At 40.9% G+C, this 22,445-nt stretch overlaps 2 protein-coding genes across 3 annotated transcripts; both read left to right on the top strand.

Annotated features, from left to right (window-relative positions):
• Nucleotides 1-6,035: 6,035 nt before the first annotated feature.
• LOC111238801 (homeobox protein Hox-A2b-like) lies at nt 6,036-7,768 on the top strand. Its single transcript, XM_022768488.1, has 2 exons — nt 6,036-6,414; nt 6,888-7,768. Exons 1-2 carry the CDS (start codon nt 6,036-6,038, stop codon nt 7,556-7,558), a joined length of 1,050 nt encoding a protein of 349 aa, XP_022624209.1. The 3' UTR covers nt 7,559-7,768.
• Nucleotides 7,769-11,309: 3,541 nt separating this feature from the next.
• On the top strand, nt 11,310-20,954 carry skap2 (src kinase associated phosphoprotein 2). 2 transcript variants are annotated; one of them, XM_022768468.1, is made up of 13 exons: nt 11,310-11,440; nt 11,842-11,947; nt 12,065-12,090; nt 12,439-12,537; nt 13,296-13,376; nt 13,761-13,844; nt 13,985-14,109; nt 14,468-14,531; nt 14,728-14,850; nt 15,056-15,130; nt 16,794-16,906; nt 20,509-20,612; nt 20,733-20,954. In XM_022768468.1, the coding sequence occupies exons 1-12, from the start codon at nt 11,401-11,403 to the stop codon at nt 20,599-20,601; spliced, it is 1,029 nt and encodes a 342-aa protein (XP_022624189.1). In that variant the 5' UTR covers nt 11,310-11,400; the 3' UTR covers nt 20,602-20,612; nt 20,733-20,954. The 2 variants fall into 2 exon arrangements, with proteins under 2 accessions (XP_022624189.1, XP_022624188.1); XM_022768467.1 differs by having other exon boundaries at nt 12,436-12,537.
• The last annotated feature ends 1,491 nt before the right edge of the window (nt 20,955-22,445 follow it).

Genomic DNA, 22,445 nt, shown 5'->3' with positions numbered 1-22,445 from the left:
AATAAATTTAAAAAATGACTTTTACTACGTGTTCTGGTTTGTAACCATTCAGCTTTATAGCGCAAACAAACCAAATGAGCCACAAAAACTTCCCAAGGCTTGTCCAGATTTTTTTTCTCTCAGAAATGTTCTTCTGGCACAGAGCTGTATTTCTAGCAACAATATTTATACATTGCAATAATATTATTGTGGAAATGAGAGGAGAATATTCATTTGATTTAAATTTTTTTTTTGAAAAATTGGAGGTGCCCTTTGAAAATAAAGATAAAAAATATGATCGCTGGATCCTTAGATAAAACATTATAGATAAAAAGAATTTCCAGAAATGACAGACTATTGATTGCAAATTAATAACAAACAGCAAAGTAACTATTTTAAATAAAAACCAAATAAGCCACAAAAACTTTTTTTCTCAAACAGTGAGAGAAAATAAAAAACCAGCCAAACACATTGTAGTATTTATAGGTTATTTCTCACTCAGTCATTGTATGAATCACAGCGTCAATATTAACAATTCTTCGTGGGACAATCCCAGCCTTGTAACGCCCTAAAACCAGATGAGATGCCCTTTTGCAATAAACCACAATCACAGCTTCAGCTGTTTATAAGGTGCGAAAACAGCAGAGCATATGGAGGCTGTGACAGCAGTAAAGCAGCATTTCAAATGATACTCGGGCAAAGAGTCAAACATGTAATATTGCTTTAAGATAGGGCCTGAGCAACACACACACACACACACACACACACACACACACACACACACACACACACACACACACACACACACACACAAAGGAGGGGTGGAGGGTATGGCAGGATTGCAGATGGGTATGTCTTAAAAAGTCTAATTACTTTACAACAGTCTACAACAATTAGACTGTCTCGGCGCAGAAACATCCGTTTGTTGTTTGGTCGCAGCAGAGCAGAGACAACAGTCAGCAGACATACAACGCACACACACACACACACACACACACACACACACACACACACACACGCACATACACACACGCACATACACACACGCGCAGAAAGAGAGACAGAGAGAGAGAGAGAGACGTCACTACGACATTGAAATAGCTTCCAGATAAAACCAACAACATGCCTCATACATTAATACAGTTAAAAAATAAAGAGTTGTTACAAAAAAATTAAAAAAGCTTAAATTAGGACAAACGCCAGTGACCTGATGATGGAGTCAGAGCTCCGTGCAGTGCTGAGTGCTGCTGTTCTCTGACCACCAGCAGGTGGAGGCAGCGGCTCATCTGAAGATGAGTGTTCAAACTGCACGATGGGTTCACGGCACACTAACACCACTCCCCATCAGTGACAGACCTGCACCACTCGTGTCGTAGGCCTCTCCATCATCACGGAGCAGCTAATCCCTCTGTTTCGTTTTATAGTAGTTTAATTATGGTATTAATTCCCATCTAAATATACACATGTAATTAAAGTGGGTCTTCGTTTGAGCAGGAGTTCTGACACTTTTTATTCTCCTCTGTGAGAAAAACACAAAATATTTCATGAAATGACTCCACCTTTTGAAGAGTTTAAAGAAATGCCTGCAGCATTCGATGATCATATTCGGCTGCAAACATATGCACCTACTGTATGTTCCAATACTTTCCCACTCAACAAAATATAAGATTAAACTAATATAAATAATAAGTTAATATGCAATTAATGTGAATGCTGACATGCGTACTTACATATAATATAAGTGAAAAGGCTCCACTGGTTGTTATTAATGTGAACACTTGATCAGGCTTATCAACATACACACATTTTTCGGATTGTGGGTCAGCACTCTCCTTTTTCCAGGAATTAGACTGCACCTCACTAGGACCCTTGCTGTGATGAACTTGAGCTCCTGAAAAAGTGGGAGATACCTCAAGCCTTCCCTCCCTTCCTGCTTTCCTTTAACACTCCTCCCACCCACCTCCCACCCCCACCCCCTAATCTCACCCTTTTCTACCTCCCACAACCCCAAAGGTCACCCACATGCACCTCATTAACTCTCCTGTTCCTTTCTTGAAGGAGGGAACTGTAAGGATATAAAAGATAACTGATGTTCCAAATTTTCCCCCAAAAAAACCCAAAAACATGATGAATACAGATGCAAACCTTCACTAAAGTTTCTCCAGGCAATACAAAACGGTGCCGTGCGTAGACGGCATTCCAGTTTGACCCCTGTAAATGTCTGGGTGAATATCTTCCGTGCAAACAGGAGTGTGAGGAGCCATGCTGCAGAGAAACAGAAAGCCGCTTGGATGTTGTTTGCCATGACCTCTCGTGACCCCTATACATCAAACCTCATGACACCTCCGGTGACAGAGGAGGCCACAAGTGAACTCTGGAGGAGAAGTTCAGGGGAGTAAAGTCACGGGCACATGAGAGTCTGTTTGATTTGCTTATCCTCACTGCCAACAGTCTGTTGTTTCACATGAATCCCAGAGTGCTCTGTGAAAGGCTGCCAGTGACAAATCAGATGAATGGGAAATACATACTCATACTCTTTGAGTTTGGCGTTTGCTTTCTGGACTTCCCTTTATCAGGTACATCCAGTTCACAATTCCTGCATTTTTTTAAAATCAACTTGAAACCCAAAAGTTTGCTTCAAATCCTCCTTAAAACCATATTTATATCCTTTTGTTTTTACCTACAGAGCAACTGAGCAAAGAGACTTGAATCCAACAGGAAGTTAACTGACAGACAGGCTGGTTGTCTCATGGGAGAGGTAGGTGGTATATTATTTGGAAGTAGAGCAAAGCCTGTTGTTTAAATATTTCAACATCAATATCAAGAGTTGTATTTATTAACATGATTTATTCCTTTGCGACCATCCCCCATGATTTTGTGAGAGGTGAAAAGGCCCAATGACCATATAAGTTAATTTATTTATTCATTTTTTTAAATCATGCTCGATATTTCTGCACATGTCGACATGCAAAACAGTTTGATTTGCGGGCTTATAACGTGCCTGAAGTAACTGTCAAATCTTCCCATGAATTATGGGGGCTCTATAAATAAAACTGCATGAAAATCCTGCTTTGTTTCCAGGACACACACACCACACACACACACCACAAACACACACACACACACACACACACACACACACACACACAAGGCTCTTTTCCAAATGTGTTTTCCAGAAGGTCTTCTACTACGCGGCTTGAATGTAGCCCACTGTTTTTTTTTTTGCATTTTTTTGTTTCCAGTTTTCCCCCACAGGCAGAATATGATGTGATATATGATATATCGCAGTGTTAATGACGGAAACAACAGGCAATAAACACTTGTCAATCATTTCACCAAATAGCATTTGAAAATGTGACATTGAAAATATGTCAAAAAATAAATAAATATGTGGAAACATGTATCATAAAAGTTTCAGATTAAAAGAACCATCTTTTTACACACTGAAAAAAAATAAACAGATGCACATTTGTTGACTGGTCAATTGTTTATTTTCTAGTCTGGTTCAACATCACACTTACCGTAAATGAAAACAAGTCCACTGCACAGTACAGACCAGTATATGGTAATGGATTTTTTTTTTCTATAACTAAAACCAGTTCGTCAGTGGTGGCAGGTTTTGGCCTGCTTGCCTCCCAGATGTCTCAGTGTCTCTTGTTGTTTCAGAACAGACGGAAAACGAGCCGCTGCTGCTCCACAGCTCATCCACACACCGTCCCTCTCGTCTGCATTTTGTTCCACAACAAGCAGCACAAAACGTGGCTTCGTGTCTGTGCAGCTCTGGACAAGAAGAAGAAGATATAAATCAGAAATGTGTTGCGACACGAAATGTGAAATATGCTCATGTCCCAGCATGCTCTGTTTAGGTTCTTGTAAATCAAACACTGCGGAGGATAATTTATTTTCCTGAGGGCTCTTTGTTCATTTGTTCTGTTCCACCTGTGTCGATTTAAATCTTTGCCCTCTGGCAAGTAAATGCTGTTCATATAAACCACAATTTATCTGCACATTTGAATGAGAATCAAAAGAAATAATAATGTGGTTAGTTTTGGATAATAATTTGCAGAAATAACTATAAATGCTGGACAGTGGGCTACAACCAAACGAAATTCGATTAAACTCCAATACGACTTTTAAATTAATTTGTAAGATAAACCAACCGATATTATTTATTTCTAAATTAAATTATAGCCTATTACTAGATGTGGTAGATCCTATTCCTCCCCAAGACCTGTCTTCTATTCAAAATGCATCTTTACAAATAAAAATTAGTCAAAAGAAACAGTTTTAACAATATGCAGTCATATCAGATAGGTCTATTTGAAGCTGAATTATGTTAGAAACCGAACAGGCCGGAGACAGACTGTGTCCACTGGGTCTCTGACACAGAGAAAGGTATGAGCCTGAATGGGATTTCTGCTGAATGCCAACACCCACTCACCTCAGCAAACAATTGATCCTATGTAAAAGCTGCTCCGTTCGTTTTCTAAACCACTAACCAAGTCCATTCCTCTCTTATTTCTTTTTCTGTGGCAGGATAGTCCTTTTTTTTGCAAACGAAAAAAAACCCAACAACGTGTCGTCTTTCTTGCTGGATTTCTGATTTATTATCGAGCGAGTGCGCAAAAACCTCAGTGCGTAATGGCCGTGCGTCTCATTCCCGCTTCTACATTTCTAAAATTGAAAACTTCTCCTGCAGCGTACCTAGAGAGTGGTTGTGCTCTTCCTGGCCATATATGATCTAAGGGAGTGTAAGATGCTTTAAATGTGTTCTTAGGGCAGGGAGCTGTCAGACCTTTTGGCGAGAAAGATTGATCACACACAGGCTACCAGGGCTCTTTGTTTAGAGCCTGAGCAATAAACAGCCTTTCCTCTGCTTCACACTACAGTGGCAAATCATGTCTACTCTCCGCTATGTTGTAACCAATAATGCTGAAGTGTATGGGTGATGGCTTAGGTCAATATTATCCCTATAGCCTTGGTGAAATAAAATAAATGAAATGGGATGTGGGGCAGGGAACCGTAAACTGTAAAATGATGACAGATGACCCCGAAATAACCCAAGTGCTGTCTTTCATGGACACAAAATATTGTGTTTTCAGAAAATTATAATATGCACTATCACTATATGGACTTCAACGATAACCTTAACTACAATGACGTAATCTCAAGAGGCGAAATGACGAAATCTGATGAAGGCAAAATCGAAATCAAAAATAATCTCTCTCTCTCTCTCTGTCTCTCTCTCTCTCTCTCATGTGTATGGTGTATGGTGTGTGTGTGTGTGTGTGTGTGTGTGTGTGTGTGTGTGTGTGTGTTGGGGGAGGGGTGGACATGTTGTTGGATGTCTGGTGCAGCTTTTCTCTCTCCAGGCAAAGCAAACCTTCAAGAAAGTCTTCAGATTAACGCCCCGGCGCTGATAACGACTGCGGCCGCTGGGACTTTATGAGACACAAATGTGACCGTTGAAATGATTTGTGGAGTGCCACGCTATAGAAATAAACGCACATAGGACTCACACATGAGCCACAACTCACACGCGCGTGCCCCGCACGGCAGACTTGCGGGGACGCGCAAAAGAAGGCATGACTTGTGGGTGCATTTTCGGGGTGGGTGGTGTGGTGTGTGTGTGTGTGTGTGGGGGGGTGTGTGGGGGGGGGGGGTGTTGGGGAGGACGGTTGGCGGGGTTGTAGCGGTGAAGAAACTGACCTAAAAAAAAAGTGTAAATAAAGCAACCCCTACCCCCGGAATGAGGCGTTACCCCTCCGAGTTTTTCGATCAATCACAGGGGACAGTGGCTTCTTTTGATAAAAACCCCAAATTGTCATTGGGCAGATGCAATCATGTGACAAGCAGCACGGTCTAATTCCAACCATGTCCTCATGAAAGCAATAGTTTATGGCATAGAGGTCTCCATACGACTATATCCAGTTTAGTAGTTTATGAAAATAAACTGCTCATTATTTTTATTATTATCGTTATTATTATTATCATTATTATTATTATTATTTCTGTCCCCTCTGACATCAGCGGGCTTTCAGGACAAGAAGGAGGAGATGAATTACGAATTTGGGCGAGAAAGTGGTTTTATCAACAGCCAGCCGTCGCTCGCTGAGTGCCTGACATCTCTCACTAACCCTGTCGGTGATGCATTTCAAAGTTCATCAATCAAGAGCTCGGCGCTTTCACAGTCGACACTGATTCCTCCTCCTTTTGAGCAGACCATCCCCGGCCTGAACCCGGGCATCCACCCACGGCACAGCCGCTCAAAGCAGGCTCTGAAAGGCTGCAGTCCGCTGCATACCGCATCCCTACCCCCGGAGTACCCGTGGATGAAGGAGAAGAAAAGCATCAAGAGGAGCCAGACTGCTGCTACTTCCTCTGCTTCCTCTGCGACAACGACTGACTCCTCACCACTCTACTTCTCCCCCCAAGGCAAGACATGATGATTAATAACCTCCGTGTAAAAGGCTCCTCATTGTCTGAGGATTCCCCTCTGCAAGGAGCTGCGTCCCGGGCCTTGTGCGACGTGGGCGTCCCTTTAAGCCAGTATAGGATTTTGATTTAAGCATGCTTAATCTCATCAAGTAACGCACTGACTTGTGATGCAGTGTAAGAGTGTTAATGTCTGACAGTAATGGAGAGTGATAGATTATTTTTACACGGGCCGGCAGCTGGCATGTTCATTAATCTTCACCATCCGTCCTGTCCTTTCCACGCAGACCCATCATATTCTGCCTGGGGCCCATAAATCTTCCCAGTCCTGGTGCTTGCTTGCCACAAGTTTCACCCCATAGAGCCTGTTTTCCAACTGTGTTGCTGTTTTATTTTTTGATCACCATCCTTCCTGTGATTTTAAAAAAAATGCTTATATAATAATCTTTGGTTTATTTCTTTAGGTTCACCAGAGATACCAGAGGGTGGTGTTGGCGGTGGAGGAGCATCCAGGAGGCTGAGGACTGCCTACACCAACACCCAACTTCTGGAGCTGGAGAAGGAGTTTCATTTTAACAAATACCTGTGCAGACCGAGGCGAGTGGAAATAGCGGCTCTGCTGGATTTAACAGAGAAGCAGGTGAAAGTGTGGTTTCAGAACAGGAGGATGAAACACAAGAGGCAGACCCACTGCAAGGAGAACCGGGACAGCGAGGGGAAATACGCGTGTGTGGACGACGGGCCGGAGGACGAGTTCGAGCAGGAGGCAGCGGACAGCGGCGCAGCCGGGACGCTCCTGGAGAGGGAGAGGTATTTCCACCAAAATACCTTGACTTCACAGCAGTGTCAGAACGGGAACAATGGGGAGACTGTTACGCCTTTGAACAGCAATGAGAAAAATCCGAAACATTTTCCAAACCCGGCTCCCACTGTTCCCATCTGCGTGTCCACAATAGGCCCGGACAATGATAATTCCCCGGGCCTGGACGTCTCTTTGCAGGATTTCCACGTTTTCTCATCCTCCTCCTCTTTCTCACCAAGTTTGTCAGATTCATCGCAGAGTCCTCTGCCTTTACCCTCCGACACGTTTGACCTGTTCTCCGAAACACTCACAACAATCGACCTGCAGAACCTGAGTTACTAAAATATTTGTTTTAACTCTCATTCAGACACTTGTGTTCAGTCAGTGTAGCTACTCAGTTTAAGCGAGAGGGGGGAATTATTTCATAGAGCTCACAAATAAGGTAAGTTAAAGCAAAAACAGCGAAGCTACTATTATGCCTACATGGAGTGTTTATTCCATTTGGCTGCTAGAGGACATTTCACACTTATTTTTATATGGATTTCGACTATAACTGAGCAGAATATTTTCCTTGAAATAAAACTTTGCATTGATTGGAATCAGATGCGCTATTGTCTTATTTCACAGGTTTGGAGAGATGACCTACTGATTTTAGGTCTGTATCCTGCGCAAAACGCAAACATATGTTTTAGAAGAAAAATGAATTATGTTTGAAGATAAACACTTTATCTCGGTATTGAAATGAGGGGAATATATACGGTGTAATTTAAAAAACCCCTGGGTATGTCGGTGTCCTCACCCTATTATTAAACCACTGTTGATTTTATCATCTCAAACTTTCCAAAAACAATCAGCCAAATAGGTGCACTAACCACAGCTCTATAAAATACAAATAAAATGCAAGAAATGTTAGTGATGATTATATTTGCATTCCATTATTTATATATTTTTTTATTTTAAAGAGGTTGAGATAAATTTTTTTCAACGTGACTATGGTTGTGGTGTATTCCCTGCTGTTTTATCCCGACATGAGAAAAAAAGAAAAAGAAAAAGAGATTCATCACCTCTGCATGTTAAAGCCCAGAAAAAGAAAATTAGCAGTGAGAACTGACTGTTAGGACTCTTAGGCCAAAAGCTATGACTTTTCTTGGCTCCCAAATTAGATTTTATTGCCTATAAAACTCACAGCACTGAGGGTGCTTGTTTATGGCCTGATCCGCAATGTAATACAATCTCTTTGAATTAAGAATTGCGCCTTGCGCCATTGTGGCCTTCAAAACCTTTTTTTTTTTTTTTTTTTAATAATCATTTAAAATTATTTAGGGTTAATTCACAGCTGCAGAACATTTTTGTACAAATTATGATTTAACTGGGTTTTGTACGGAGGCAAAAATAGACCATGGACAGATTCCAGTTCAATAGCAAAATGTATTTATTATTTTCATTTAGCGTAAATTGAATGTTAATTAAAGTAAATATATGTTTATCTGGACGGATCTTGTCCCTGTTCTCCATCCCCTTCTCTGCTGAAGGAATTCTTCGGCTCCATGGCGCACATAGAGAAGCCTTTGCCACGATGCAGCAGCCGTGTTTGCATTTTTTTTTTAAATAACGATACTATTATTAGATATTTAGAGAAAATTCTTGATGAAAAGCTTAAGCCATGAATTGTTCCAGGACTCACAAGCTCCACGATCACACCGATCAATTACTGCGACCAGAGTCTGCTGGCCATATACGATTCATTTCTTGGCTCCGTATCTCTCTGCTCATCCTGCTGCTCTCAGGACTGTGCGGTTGGGCTCGGAGCCTCGTAGCAATAATTAAAAGGTGAGGTGAGGTGGTGAACTGTCATTCCTACTGAGATGTGGTTTGAAGTGATGGCCGACTGTGCACAATTTGAAAAACAAGGATTGAGTAGGCTAATTGCAGAAAACCCAGGAGGCACCGAAACAGTCAGATTTGGTTTGGTGCTGCAGCCACTGAGCTATATATATATATATATATATATACATATATATTTTTAAAATATTAAGGCCACACAGTGTCACCATGACCTGTGTTTGCAGGCTAAACTAAATAGAAACCCATCTCCTCCTATGCTTATTATTATAAAAACGTGTTCAAGTCTGTCTACTTATTTTCCCACAGTCTCTCCTAGCATAAAATAAAGCAGACACCTGTTGCATCTTACTTCCTACACTCAGGTTCTTCATATCTCATCTGCATTGTGAATTTAAATCATGCATTTTCTGTATAATGTTTGGCTGAACATGGTGAGTGACTGCAGCTTCTGAGCACAGTGAGCAGATCACAAACCTGTAATGAAGAAGAGTGATGAAAGGGGAAGTAAAGATACAAAGGGAGGAGTCAGTGAGATGACTGGCCAGTAGATGAAGCTTCATGGGAAACCAGATACAACACTGTGCCAATAGATCCCTCCCTCCACACACACGCACACCAGACACAAACTCACACACACACACACACACACACACACACACACACACACACACAGGTCAAAGGTCAAGCTGGCTCTCCTCTCCTCTCCAAACTGGGAGGAACTGCTGCCAGGTCAGGAGGGGGTCAGGTTTTGAATGACCGCGGAGAGTTTGTGGCACATAAAGAATCACACACACACACACACACACACACACACACACACACACACACACACACACACACACACACACACACACACACACAGGTCAAAGGTCAAGCTGGCTCTCCTCTCCTCTCCAAACTGGGAGGAACTGCTGCCAGGTCAGGAGGGGGTCAGGTTTTGAATGACCGCGGAGAGTTTGTGGCACATAAAGAATTTATTGACCTGAATAGTGATATCACAAAATGTCACATGTATGTATGAACAACTTTGGAACAGCAGAATATGATCTGAGGTTTAACTGCATAAAGAGGTGTGGAATAAGATTATACTGTATATCACACAACAATAACCTCAAGATCTATAATGGCTAGTGCTCCTTTTCTAAATATGATTCTGAATGCAAATCCAGAACATTTTAAAATCGAGGATATACAGCAAATGTGAAAGGCATTATTGCAGCATACCTGATGTATATTTATTTGGATCACAGTCATCAAAACACATCTTTTCCTCTCTGTTTGAGACACACGAGAAAAACCAGAATAGCTGCTGTCTGGGTTTTGCTTTCCAAAGCCGCTGGACTGAAAAAGAAATGGATAGTGGTTTGTGGGGAGAGTCTGTGCATCTGGCAGCTCTGACAAACACACCGCCACCTGCAGCTATACAGTAAGAGCTGGGGCTCTTCACACAGCCCCTCCAGAGCTGCTCTGACATTTCTAGGCTCATTTCTCCACAACAACAGGCTATAGAGTTCAAAGGCTCAGCCGTTTAACCAGGATTGGGTGTTACTGCCTGTCAAAAGATGACTAATGAATGAGTGACACCTTTGTAAACAATACGACAACAGGCTGCTCTCCTTGAATACAGCAGGAGTTAGTCTTTTTTTCTTCACTTCACAGAATTGTGCTCATCACTGACTGTACAACCGAATACTCTCACAGATAAGATGCAAATCATGATGCCAATATTTAAGAATGTCATGCAGGAATAAACAAGTGTAGCAGAAGTAGCTCGGTCTCTTTGAAACATCTCTGTTGCTCCAAGACTAAAAGACCTGCCGAAGAAACCTCCACATCAGTTTTACATAATTGCCTTTTTATCTATTAATAATCCCTGTTTAGATTTATAGTGTTGACATATTCATAAACTCAAAGTGCTTGCATCCTTGTAAAAAAAAAAAAAAAAAAAAACACTCCCAATGTGTCCAGTGAGCCAGTGACAGCGAGCAGACTGGCCAAGAGAAATATGATCTGGAATCAATCAAAAATATGATCATCACATTATACTCTGACTTTATTAGTCTGTAAAGAGCCGTAGCTCCATTAAAGCATCAGCCCCCTGTCATCAGGAGCAGTCTAAAACACACACACACACACACAGACACACACACACACACACACACACACGGAGCTGATGTTAAAATAAACATCAGTCCTTGCAGCGGAACTGGCTGGTCAGTGATAAATGAGTGGCAGATGAACTTCCGCGTGTCTGAGCCCACTGCTGCTTCCGTGTCAAGTGAAGTTCCTCCTGCCGCTGGACGGTCCACCGCTGCCAAAAAACAAACTCTCTTCACACAATGCGTGCGATTCCTGAGGAGTTAACGACGCTCATTTCAGGTAACAGGCTGCACCAGTAGTTTACTCTAGTTTATTTGTACACGCTGAGCTGTTTTCCGTGTTCTTTTTCTTTTGTTTTAGAGGCTAGTTTCACTGAATCCACTTTTGAAGAGACCGTTGTGTGAAAAGAGGAAGCACAGGCTCAATATGGATGACTGGGTTTCTTGTCAGATGCACTGTGCTGCTGTTTGGATGAAAAAACGCTGCTTAATGTTGATAAGAGTCAAACAATGGGCAGGAAACTCTTCAAACTGCTGTTTGAGTGCGTTGTTGTGCTTTTAAATGCAACATCTCAAGCAGGACTGGGCCATTTGACCATCAAATAGGCTAACAACATCAACATCAGTAAGTGCTATCAGCTTGTGTTAATGATTTACCTGGTGTTTGGTTTTGGTTTTCAGATCTAGAACATTTCCTCAATGATGGGTTGAGAGGAGAAAATTTAAGCAAGAGGGCAAAAGAGAAGAAGGAAGCCTTCATCAAACGGATCAAAGAGGTCAAACAGGGGTATGTCTGTTTACATTGTACATCTTTGTTTGTTTGAATATGGTTACAAAAATCTAATTTATTTATTTATTTTTTAATGTCGTTGGTGTTAACATCCTCTTACTGTCTCTCCAACAGCTTTCCACATGATTTTAAGGAAAAAAGTGAGTGTTAGTCTTACTCTTTGTTTAATAATCCTGAGCTCTTACACCGGTGGTTCCCAACCTGGGGGTCTAACCCACACAAGATGTCAACACATGAATCTAAAGTGTCACAAAATGATCCCCATTCTAGAAAATAAGACAAATCCAGTGTTTATTTTCCAGTGTTGAAGACTTAATACATTTACTTTTTTCTCTTGAGAAATAATTTTAGCTCTTCATGCTTTTAATCCAAACAGTGTGAAAATGGAACTGCTCAGACCTCAAAGACATTCACAACCGTTTGGGAACCACTGTGTTACGGCATACCATGTATCATTGCTGCACAGCTCCTTGTGTTTACTTCAGTAGGTGGAGATGACTCAGAGGACTCAGAGGAAATTGACAGCAACAACGATGGAGGGTCGCTGCACTCGGAGCGCACAGACAAGGATGAAGACAATTGCGAAGGTAAGCCACAAGCACTTAGCAGACGTCCAAAATTGACTCGCTAACTGCTAACAAGCTGCGGATTAAAGTATTGAAAATTGAATCTTGACATGAAAGTTCACAAATCTTTGCATCTGCTCCTTGGAGAAAGTGACTTTGAGTGGCACAATGAAGGAGACATTCCAACTGTAACTTGGCAACATACTTGGGAAGCAATTTGGAGGCATGACTCCTACTCCCACCACCTCTTTTCACCCCACCCCTCTGACAGCTAGAGCATGCTTTATTGCTCTCAGCCACAGTCCGGGGACTGAAAATTACTGCCATGGCTGTAGTTTGAGAAAAAAAAAACAAACATTCCTCAACATACAGTAGTTTTAATCCTCTGTGCTCCATCATGGTAATCTATCTACGATTTTTGTATTTGCTTTTTTAAAACAGAGTATCAGGAAAATCCTTGTGAAATGGCGATTAGAGTCCAGGGTTTATGGGTTGGAAGCAGCTGCCAGTTTTATGGCTGCTCTTTCACACAAAGCAACTTTGACACAGCAGTTGAACACTTGCACTGACGTTCCATGCTGCAAGGGAATCTCCTCTAGTGAGAGAAAAAACATTGCTTAGTGGAGGGCATTCGTTTTTCAACATCCATCAGCTGAATACATGATAGCTGTAGTTAGTTACCCAGAAACCCATCTGGTGATGGTTAGCGTTTTAAAAACAAATATAATTTCCACTTTGACAGGAGTTCACTTCATCTGGTTTCCTTAATTCTTTTTCAGGTGCCCAGCAGTCCCCACCTGTGGCAGCTCAGGACCTGATTTCTGTCTTCAAAGCAGGATACCTTGAGAAACGCAGAAAGGGTGGGTGCTCTGCCAGTAAGATGCATATATTTTGGAAACAGGGAGCTTCAATTAAATAGCAGAGGTCGTCTGCACACTGAAATTTGCATGGTCTCAAAAAATGTATTGATGCAATGTTTTGACCTACGAGATCTCTTGTCAGGCAAACGTCAAGTCTGAGATCACATGATAGAGAATAACACCCCAAATCCCAAAACAATTCCCCATGCATATATTTTATATTTTATAAAATATAGGTGATACATACTTTTGGCATATTTTTGACATTTTCACATTTATTTGAAATACACATACACAGCCCTAATTACCCTCCAAATAATTTATTAAAAGAGATGGACACATAGATCTTTAATACTGACATAATTAATGGTTTTGCCTCCACAGATCACAGCTTCTTTGGCACTGAGTGGCAGAAGAGATGGTGTGCTCTAAGCCAACATACCTTCTACTATTATGGCAGTGAGAGAGGTAATTTTCTTTCTTTTTTTTTCTCATTCCATCCCTGTTTCCCTGTTAATTATGAATCACATACTCTTTGTTGTCACTGTGGCGTTGCCCTCGTTGTATCTGAGCCATTAATGAGGATGTTTTTAATTTTCTGTGAACAGATAAGCAGCAGAAGGGTGAGTTCAGTATTGATGGGTACTCTGTCAAAATGGTCAACACCTTACGGAGAGACTCAAAGAAAGACTGTTGCTTTGAAATTTCGGCTCCAGACAAGCGGGTCTATCAGGTAAACACTCGTCTCCCGGTGATGGTATGAGTGTAAATGTAGCTCCTAAATTGAAAAACAAAGGTGGACTTGAGATGTGCCATGTTTAAAACTTGGCGAGCCATGCGTGTACTTGCACTTCATTAAATCTTTGTTTATTTTAAAAGCTATTCATTCATTTGACACTGCTGCCTTTGCAATAGCTCAACCTGTCACGCATATTTAAAAAGTCTAAATGAGTGTTTCTAACATTCAGGCTCTTCCATGCGGAACATTTTACTATGCATAAATGCAGTATTATTTGTTTATGTTAATTAATATATGTAGAACTGCATATTGCACTGACTGCAGTTTTCATTTCTCTCGTCTTTCATCACAGTTTTGTGCGTCATCGGTGAAAGAGGCGGAGGAATGGGTGAAACAGATAGACTTTGTTTTGAGAGGTTTGAACTGTTTCTGACAGAGAATATATTCTTATGCTTTATCATGCAACAGCAACATTTGTCTCTTCAAGAATGCAAAAATCTAAAAATGAACAAAATGATGTAAATATGAGCGCCGGATACTCTGTGCGCACCGGTGTACAAATCAACAGTTACCATGTGTAAGTCAAAACATATTATATTTGGCTGTTTGTAGATATGACGGGGATCATCCCAGAGGAAGATGACGAGGACCAGGAGATGTACGATGATGTTGGACCTATAGCTAATACATCTGAAACTGAGCCGATTGACGAAGACATCTATGAAGAGCTCCCAGGTCCGACCACACGTTTTATCCCAGCGATGATCTCCATTGTCCCTGCAGCACATGAACAATTTACATGATTCTTTTTTTTTTTTTAATTATTATTCAAAGGTTTTGTTTACTGCCATTCCATGTTTTTGCTGCCACTAATTAGACAGAGAATCATAACCTCTCATTCAAAGCACACTCATCTGACAACATTGTCTTGTTTCTGCAGAGGATGACATGCCCACTCCAGCAAAGCCTCCTCCGAAGGTGGAGCCATCGACCAAACCTGCTCCTCCTGCTGCAGGTACACAGCACTGAAATTTGTCTCTGGTCTCTGTGTATATACTGTATGTATATATGAATGGCATTTTTAGTTTGATGATTTAAAGACTAGTAACTTTCACTATGCATGCAGAATATAGGATGGGACTGTGACCAGCAAATGTCCCACTTTGTTTTTGGAGGAAGAGGAAGTCCCTGTGAAAGCGTGCAACAGAAAGTTAGCACAATGCTGGAAATAACTTTCAACCCAGTTAGACAACTTCCTTTTACTATAAGTGATGTGTTACAGTTTTATAAGTGCAAAAATACTTTCCCATAAGAATATCTATTTTTATCTACTGTATGTAGATGAACATTCCTAAAACCTTTCCAAACTATTCCACCAAGGATCATCATCAGACAGGAGATGAACAGCTTCACTGAGGGATGGAAACACTAACTGCCAAGAAACTAGCTGTGTCTTAATTCCATACTTTATACTAACTCTATGCAGAATACTATATATTAATATTTGTAGTTTACAGATTTTTTTTTTCTCACTAACCTAATATACATATGCCGTGTAAAGGCAGTCAAACTGCTGCTTTACAATGGAGCTGCAACTAGTAATTATTTTCATTATTGATTAATCTCTCAGTCATTTTCTTGGTTAATCATTTAGTCTACAAAATGTCAGAACACTGTGAAATATGTCAATCGCAGTTTCCCAGAGTCCAAGGTGACGTCCTCAGATGTCTTGTTCTGTCTGAGCAGCAGTCCAGAACCCAACGACATTCAGTTTACAGTGATAGAAAACAGAGAGAAGCAACACATTTTTTTTAAAACAATTTTAACAACATCTTGTTTTTTTGTTTTGTTTTTTCTGAGCTATTCCACCTCCATCCACAATTGGATCTTCTATATCTCTTCCATGCACTTCACTGTGGGATAACAGCACATTCAAAAATTAAATGTTTTTTTAAATTTTACATTCTGACTTTTTGGAGTATACTTAATTTCGTCACTTTGCCATTGTGAACACACAGAACTACATCCTCAAAATCTATTTAGAATTAACATAGAATTGAGACACAGCCACTGTCTGACCTATGCACATGAATCATGTCCTAAATCTATCCTACATACTAATTCTGTACAGTATGTATACATGCTAATCGTTATAGCAGTCAGTATACAAAAATGCAAGATAACCTTTTTATACTAACATGGATTGATACAATAAGTGTGGCATTGAATGTCAGAAATAGACATCAATTTTGTTCCTAAGCTTTAATACTTATTTGTAGTTTTCCAAGATCTTTCTGGGAGTGTTTTTTTTTTTCTATTTCCTTTGAGCATTATATTGTGAGAAAATAGTATATGTCAACAGCACTCTCAAAAATGAATCTTATTTAGTATGGCTTCTGTCAGGTTTAAGTACACTTTGTTTTTTCACTCTTTCAGTATGAACATACTCAAAAGCTGTTTAGAAGTAATATGTGGTATGTATCTGTGACACACCTACTGTCTCCTCTCTGCACATGTTGCCTCCAAATTCTGCTTTAGGCTCTCCACTGCCTCCTGTTGGTTCTGCTCCACACTAACAATCACTGCTGTGTCAGACCTGTAGACAAAAAACAATTACTTTCAGTGGAAAATAAAGCACCTTATTTGTTATCACCCTATTGCCCATTTTTTCCATCCAGTTGATAAGAGCAAAGACTACCAGAACTACTACCAGGGCTTATGGGACTGTGCAGGGGACCACCCAGATGAGCTGTCCTTCAAACGTGGAGATGCCATCTACATCCTGAGCAAGGTATGGTGAAGGGAGTCCTTCTTGTCCGAGGTGGAACAACAGCGTTTTCTTGATGCATGATAAAGCCAGGATTAGCACATATCCAACTGTAATGCAAAAGTTTGAGATGAGGTTTGTAGTCAGAGTGGTTGTGCTGGTCTCAGACCACCTAAAGTGAGTTATTTCTAGGCCCTCAGAGTAACTGACTGTTCACATTCTTTACTGGCAGAGCCTGGCCCACCGCCTGGAGGTGGACGGCTGATGGTAAGAGGCAGACTGGGCTAGGTACTCTCTCTGGCACTGAGATGGGGATTAGTTGTGTCACAACGGAAACTGTTTTAGTGTTGCTGGCGGAGGCTGGGCTTAGCTGGCACACAGCGCCGTTCCATCACTTCCATCTGGTCTGTTTCAGCACGCTGCCGCTGCTGCCATGCCAGGCAGTGGGCAGCCCTCAGCCCACACACCTCTCAGACATCTCCCTCACCTCGCCAAATAGGAATGTGTGTTCTCAGGAAACCCAGGCTCAGTCCGACACTCTATTTAGAGCAGGTGAAGACGTGTAGTGGACGCACAATTTCCGAGGCTTGTCGACTAGGTGTGGGTGCCAGGTGTGGAGAACTGGGAGCGGGTGGGGGTTCTTTACCTTTATTATGCAACCAAACAGGAGGCCTTTTGTGCTTAACTGGTTCATATGAACGCCAAATTGGATTTTGTTGTGATAATTTTAACAAGCTTGTTTTTGAACATTGCAAAGCAAATAAGTCAAGGAATGATACACTTTCACAGATGCATGTGAAACCTGTGGGATGTGTTTTTCTTTTCTTTTTCTTTTTTAAAGTGTGAAATGTACACCATCTAGACTGGCTATATTTCCTGTCTGGTTTGGTTTCTGTGGAGCATGTAGTCAACTGAGACATACTGTTGTCAACTGGCCAGGGCCTTTTTCAAATTCAAGTCTGCCATCTAGTGGCACAAGGACTTAAAAACACTTACTGAGCTCCAAATATTATTTATTTTTATAAAAACCTGAATTATAATTGGGACTAATGGTTCAATTTCTTTATCAATCAGAGCAGAGCAAATTATTTTTCATTATTAATTACTTCCCACTTATTTTACTACTGGTTAACTGATTAAATGCTTAGTCTATAAAATGTCAGGAAATAGTGGAAAATATCTTTCAAAATTTGCCAGAGCCAGAGGTGACATCTTTTTTTTGTATGACACACAGTACAAAGTGAAAGGGATCAAGTTTTCACAATTACGAGGCAGAAACAAGCATTTTTGTATCATAAATGACATAAGCAAATAATGGATTACCAAAATTGTTCATTTGTGGTTGATTAATTAATTGATTAATTGATTTAGCGCTAATGGAAAGAAACAAATGCACAAAGCAGACAGACCCGTCAATGCTCATTGGCCAAATGCCTGTTTATTACTCCTCCTTCGTGTTTGTGGAAAAGGACCAAGAATCAAGTTGCCCTTTCACTCAGACTGGGAGTGCCATTAGCTGAAACCTTGGTGTTGGGGGTTGTGGCCTGCTGCGAGGGCAATGACCATAAAACCTGTCTGGACTGCAGCAGCCAGCTGCAGCTAAAGTGGACAGCCAACTCCCCCCTCCCCTGCACCGTTCCCTCTTCCCCCATTCTCCTTTCTCCCTCTTCCCTCCCCCATTCCACAGCCCAGAAATAGCTGTAGTGTTACAGCTGTGAGACCCCCCAGTCAGGACCTGGGTGTTGATTATAGGGTCTGACTGGGATTGAGGGAGAGTGTGTTGTCCGGATATGCAGCAGCAGCAGCGGGCCCCTACCCCCCACCCCGGCCCAAGTCACCGCACATAAAACTAATTGAGAAATGTAACATCTCGCTTAACGAAAGTGGCTAGATGGGTTGATAAAATGTAAACACTGTCCAAACATAATGCTGCTGCTGCTGCTGCTACCGTTGCTGTTGTGTCTGCAGAGCTTTCACTTCTTGTACAGTTTGTGCCTGTAAATCCATCCAGGCTTTGGGAGCCTTCTCATTTGCTAAAAGTAATAAAAAAAAAAATACAGGACAGTGGTATCAGCCAGCTTATGGTGTTTGCGTTAATGTGTGTGTTGTCACAGTGTGTGGTGTCATTAGTCTTCCACAGCTCTGTATATGTGTTCTCGTGTTGTGTCCCGCACTCACTCAAGCATGACTTATTTGTCAGCCAGAACTACACAATGAGGTGTTGCTGTTTTCAAAGGCTAGCTGCAGGAAGTCACAATATACACACACACACACACACACACACACACACACACACACACACACACACACACACACACACACACACACACACACACTTGGGTCTCACACCCTTTTACACACACCTCATGTCAATCTGCTATATTATCCCGCAGGGGCTTGTGGAGAGGTGACATTTTCATCAGGCAACATATTAATGAAATGCATATGACATTTTTCTGCTTGTTTCCTGTGATGTTTAAAATGTTGTTAATAAATTTAGAAGTACTAGTTACTTTATACTGTATTCATCTCATCTTATTACTATGTGACATGGACAGTAAGTCAAGGACCTTTTTTTATCTGACATGACGAATGACCCATCACCACACAACTGTCAGTGCTAGCCATTTATATTGTCATTGTAATCTTCCTGTGTCTAATATCACCACATGATCACTTGCATCCATTACTCTCTCCTGGGAATAACTGGACACATATGTGGTCCCTCCTTGTCCCCGAGTTCTGCCTTGGATTTGAAACATTGTGCAGGTTCCTCTTCCTTCGGCCTTGTCAGAACGTGATCTCCAGCGTTGATTCATGTCCCGGGAAGACTTTGATGTGAGGTCAGGCTCTTGGCCAAAGAGAGAGAGAGGGATATTCCCCTCTTGTCTCAGATCTCTCCTCACAGTGTCCTCCTTACATCTCAGCATGCTGACAGCCATTTGGGGCTATTACTTGTCATGCTCTGACAGATTTATGTGTGATGCGCTCTGTGCACACTGAGGTTTTTGTGTGGAGTGGAGTAGAGTGTGCTCAGTCTCAAATCCGACACTGTGTAGAGAAGTAGGACAGGGAACAGGAAATGTAAAGTTGTTGGTGGGATGTTATGGGATGTTACAGATGTGGGAGTGAAAGGAAAAAAGTTAATATTTTGTAAATAGGTGACAGTTGGGGGTGGCCACATGTTGGGTTTTTATTTGTTCTGCTGGTTATCTTTGCTAATTTTGATTTAATTTCTTAGATATTCTGTCCAGTTTTAAAGTCTTCAGCTCAAGGTTTTCATATTTCAAAATGCTGCTTTCTCCACACATTGAGCTTTCTCATTGGTCAGAATATAAAAAAGCAGCAAATCCTCAATCTGGGGAAGATGGAATGAGCAAATGTTTGACATTATTGCTTTAAAAAATGACTTCAAAACAATGATCAAAACAGTAGATTTTACTCTTTATGGATCAATCAGTTAATTGTTGAAGTTCTAATTGTAACATTTTAAGACTGACTTTACCTTTGTTGTGTGATAACTGGCCAATAATCTGTTAATCCACAACATGAATTAAAAGAGATTAGTGAATGTGTTTTATTAACCCACTCGTCCTCTCAATGTCTCCCCTTTGTCCCGTATCCAGGAGTACCAGAACTTTGGCTGGTGGGTTGGAGAGAAGAATGGAAACATAGGAATCGTCCCCAAAGAGTACCTGATGGAGCTTTATGCCTTATGAATTCACCCTATGTAAGTTTTTTTTTTTTTTTTTACTTGCTGAGTTCAAAACTAAAATGACTAAATGATTATAATATATGCAAATGGTATAAATCTGCTTTATTTTAACTGGTACATTGTGTCATCTTCCAGGATCATTCCCTCCTATATCCGCTGTAAGAGACTGATGATTGGATAAAAAAAAAGGTTTTCGTATGACTGAAGCACATGTTTAAGAATATTTTTCTACTTTGCACTGCTTGTTTGTATTTCTTTTCTATACAAGATACACTTTTTCCACAACAACATTTCATGCTCTGCTTTATGGCAAATTTGGTATTTGCAAATGGCAAGATAAATAAAGATTGAAACATATCTATAGTATCAGTGCATTTTATTATTACCCTGCCACTTAAGCCACAAGGTGGCAATAGAGGCTCTCAAAGGTCATAGATTACCTGAGTAACAGAGACGCTCAAGGCAGAAATACCTTATGCCAGTTTTTTTTTTTTTCACCTTGAAGCACACATTTACACACGATGTTTACAGACTGGATTAACAATGACAGTTACCACGAGGCAAGAAGAAGAGGGTTAACAGCAGAAATGAAATCAAAAACCTGTGTGATGGAGGGTTGTTGGAAGCTTAGACGTAAGGAATAACTGCATTTATCATTAATATTAGAGCCTACGGAATCACATTATTTGCCTTCTTTAATGTGCAATAAACATCAGGCCACTGGCAATATCAAATCCTGTGTGCACACTAAATACATGTACACAACTCCTGGATAAATTAAACATTATTTATTTATTTTTAAAAATGAGTTTATTCATCTGGTCAGCACTTTTGTTCCAAGCTTCAAAGGGACACTGTGTTTTTTTATGGCCCCTGAGAGACTTTGCTGGGCAGAGGATCACAGCGTGGCAGATGGTTGGCTGTGCTGTGCCTGAGTGAAATGGCTGAGGTGCACTAATAAGACAGCCACCCACGCAGATATCAGGGATGCTTATCACCCTCTGTGGGGCTGTTTGACAGCAGGCGAGGTGGCGTTAGCTGGGCATATCCCTCTGAGGTTACATACATATTGTACATATCTTTTTACAGTGCTCTCACTGAAAAACCAAAGTTGTACAGCATTTTTTTTCTATCAAGCTAATACACTCCTTTTTGGTTTGCTGCAGACAAAAGAGGCCTTGTCAAGGTTTTCTCAAGGTTGTGAGAAAATGGGAAGGAAAACGTGTTCATTAACCAATAACTCACTGTATCTTTCTCTCCCTCTTCCCTCTATTTTTTCCTTGCTCCCGTCTCTCTGTTTTGTTCCTCTTGAGTGATGAGCTAGTCCGCTGTCCTCTGGGTGACATTCAAAGCCAACATAAATCCTGCCCTTTACGGTATAGTGCAGCGATAAAGCTTTTCTGCTAATTGGAGATGTAATGAATTACCATAATTAGTTATTGAATATACTACATGGCATATAGAGAGGAAATGCTTTGTTTTAGGGTAGAGAAGGGACTTGGTGAAACAATGAGATATTCAGCCAGTGGAGATCACCAAATGTCATTTGTGCAACATTTCTGACAATATCAGCCTGCATAATTCAGTCATTTAGGTAGATTATGAAATGATGACATGTTTTGAGATTGATGTGGAATTGTGGATTTAATGCATGAACACTTTTTTTTTTTTTTTTTTTTTTTTAATTTTTGCTGACATATCTTAGTATTTCCATCTAAGAGTCCTCCTTTTAATGTTAGGCTATGGGTTAGGTTGCCAAAGGCAAGTAAGGCTAAATATTGCCTCTCATTTTTATGTGCCAATAAAGGATTTCCTTAATGGATGTCAACTACACCCCCATCCCCCTCG

This window comes from Seriola dumerili, unplaced genomic scaffold, assembly GCF_002260705.1.
Source record: "Seriola dumerili isolate Sdu_G_001 unplaced genomic scaffold, Sdu_1.0 BDQW01001661.1, whole genome shotgun sequence".
NCBI classification, from domain to species: domain Eukaryota; kingdom Metazoa; phylum Chordata; class Actinopteri; order Carangiformes; family Carangidae; genus Seriola; species Seriola dumerili.
This window is presented reverse-complemented; position numbering and strand designations above follow the sequence as displayed.

What these genes read in the sequence shown, in the direction of transcription:
- LOC111238801 (XM_022768488.1), top strand. Translation starts at nt 6,036, where the DNA reads ATGAATTACGAATTTGGGCGAGAAAGTGGTTTTATCAACAGCCAGCCG. An exon ending in ACTCTACTTCTCCCCCCAAG is followed by an intron (nt 6,415 to 6,887) that starts GCAAGACATGAT and finishes TAGGTTCACCAG; the next exon opens with AGATACCAGAGGGTGGTGTT.
- skap2 (XM_022768467.1), top strand. Translation starts at nt 11,401, where the DNA reads ATGCGTGCGATTCCTGAGGAGTTAACGACGCTCATTTCAG. An exon ending in CCTTGAGAAACGCAGAAAGG is followed by an intron (nt 13,377 to 13,760) that starts GTGGGTGCTCTG and finishes TTGCCTCCACAG; the next exon opens with ATCACAGCTTCTTTGGCACT. An exon ending in CATCTATGAAGAGCTCCCAG is followed by an intron (nt 14,851 to 15,055) that starts GTCCGACCACAC and finishes TTGTTTCTGCAG; the next exon opens with AGGATGACATGCCCACTCCA.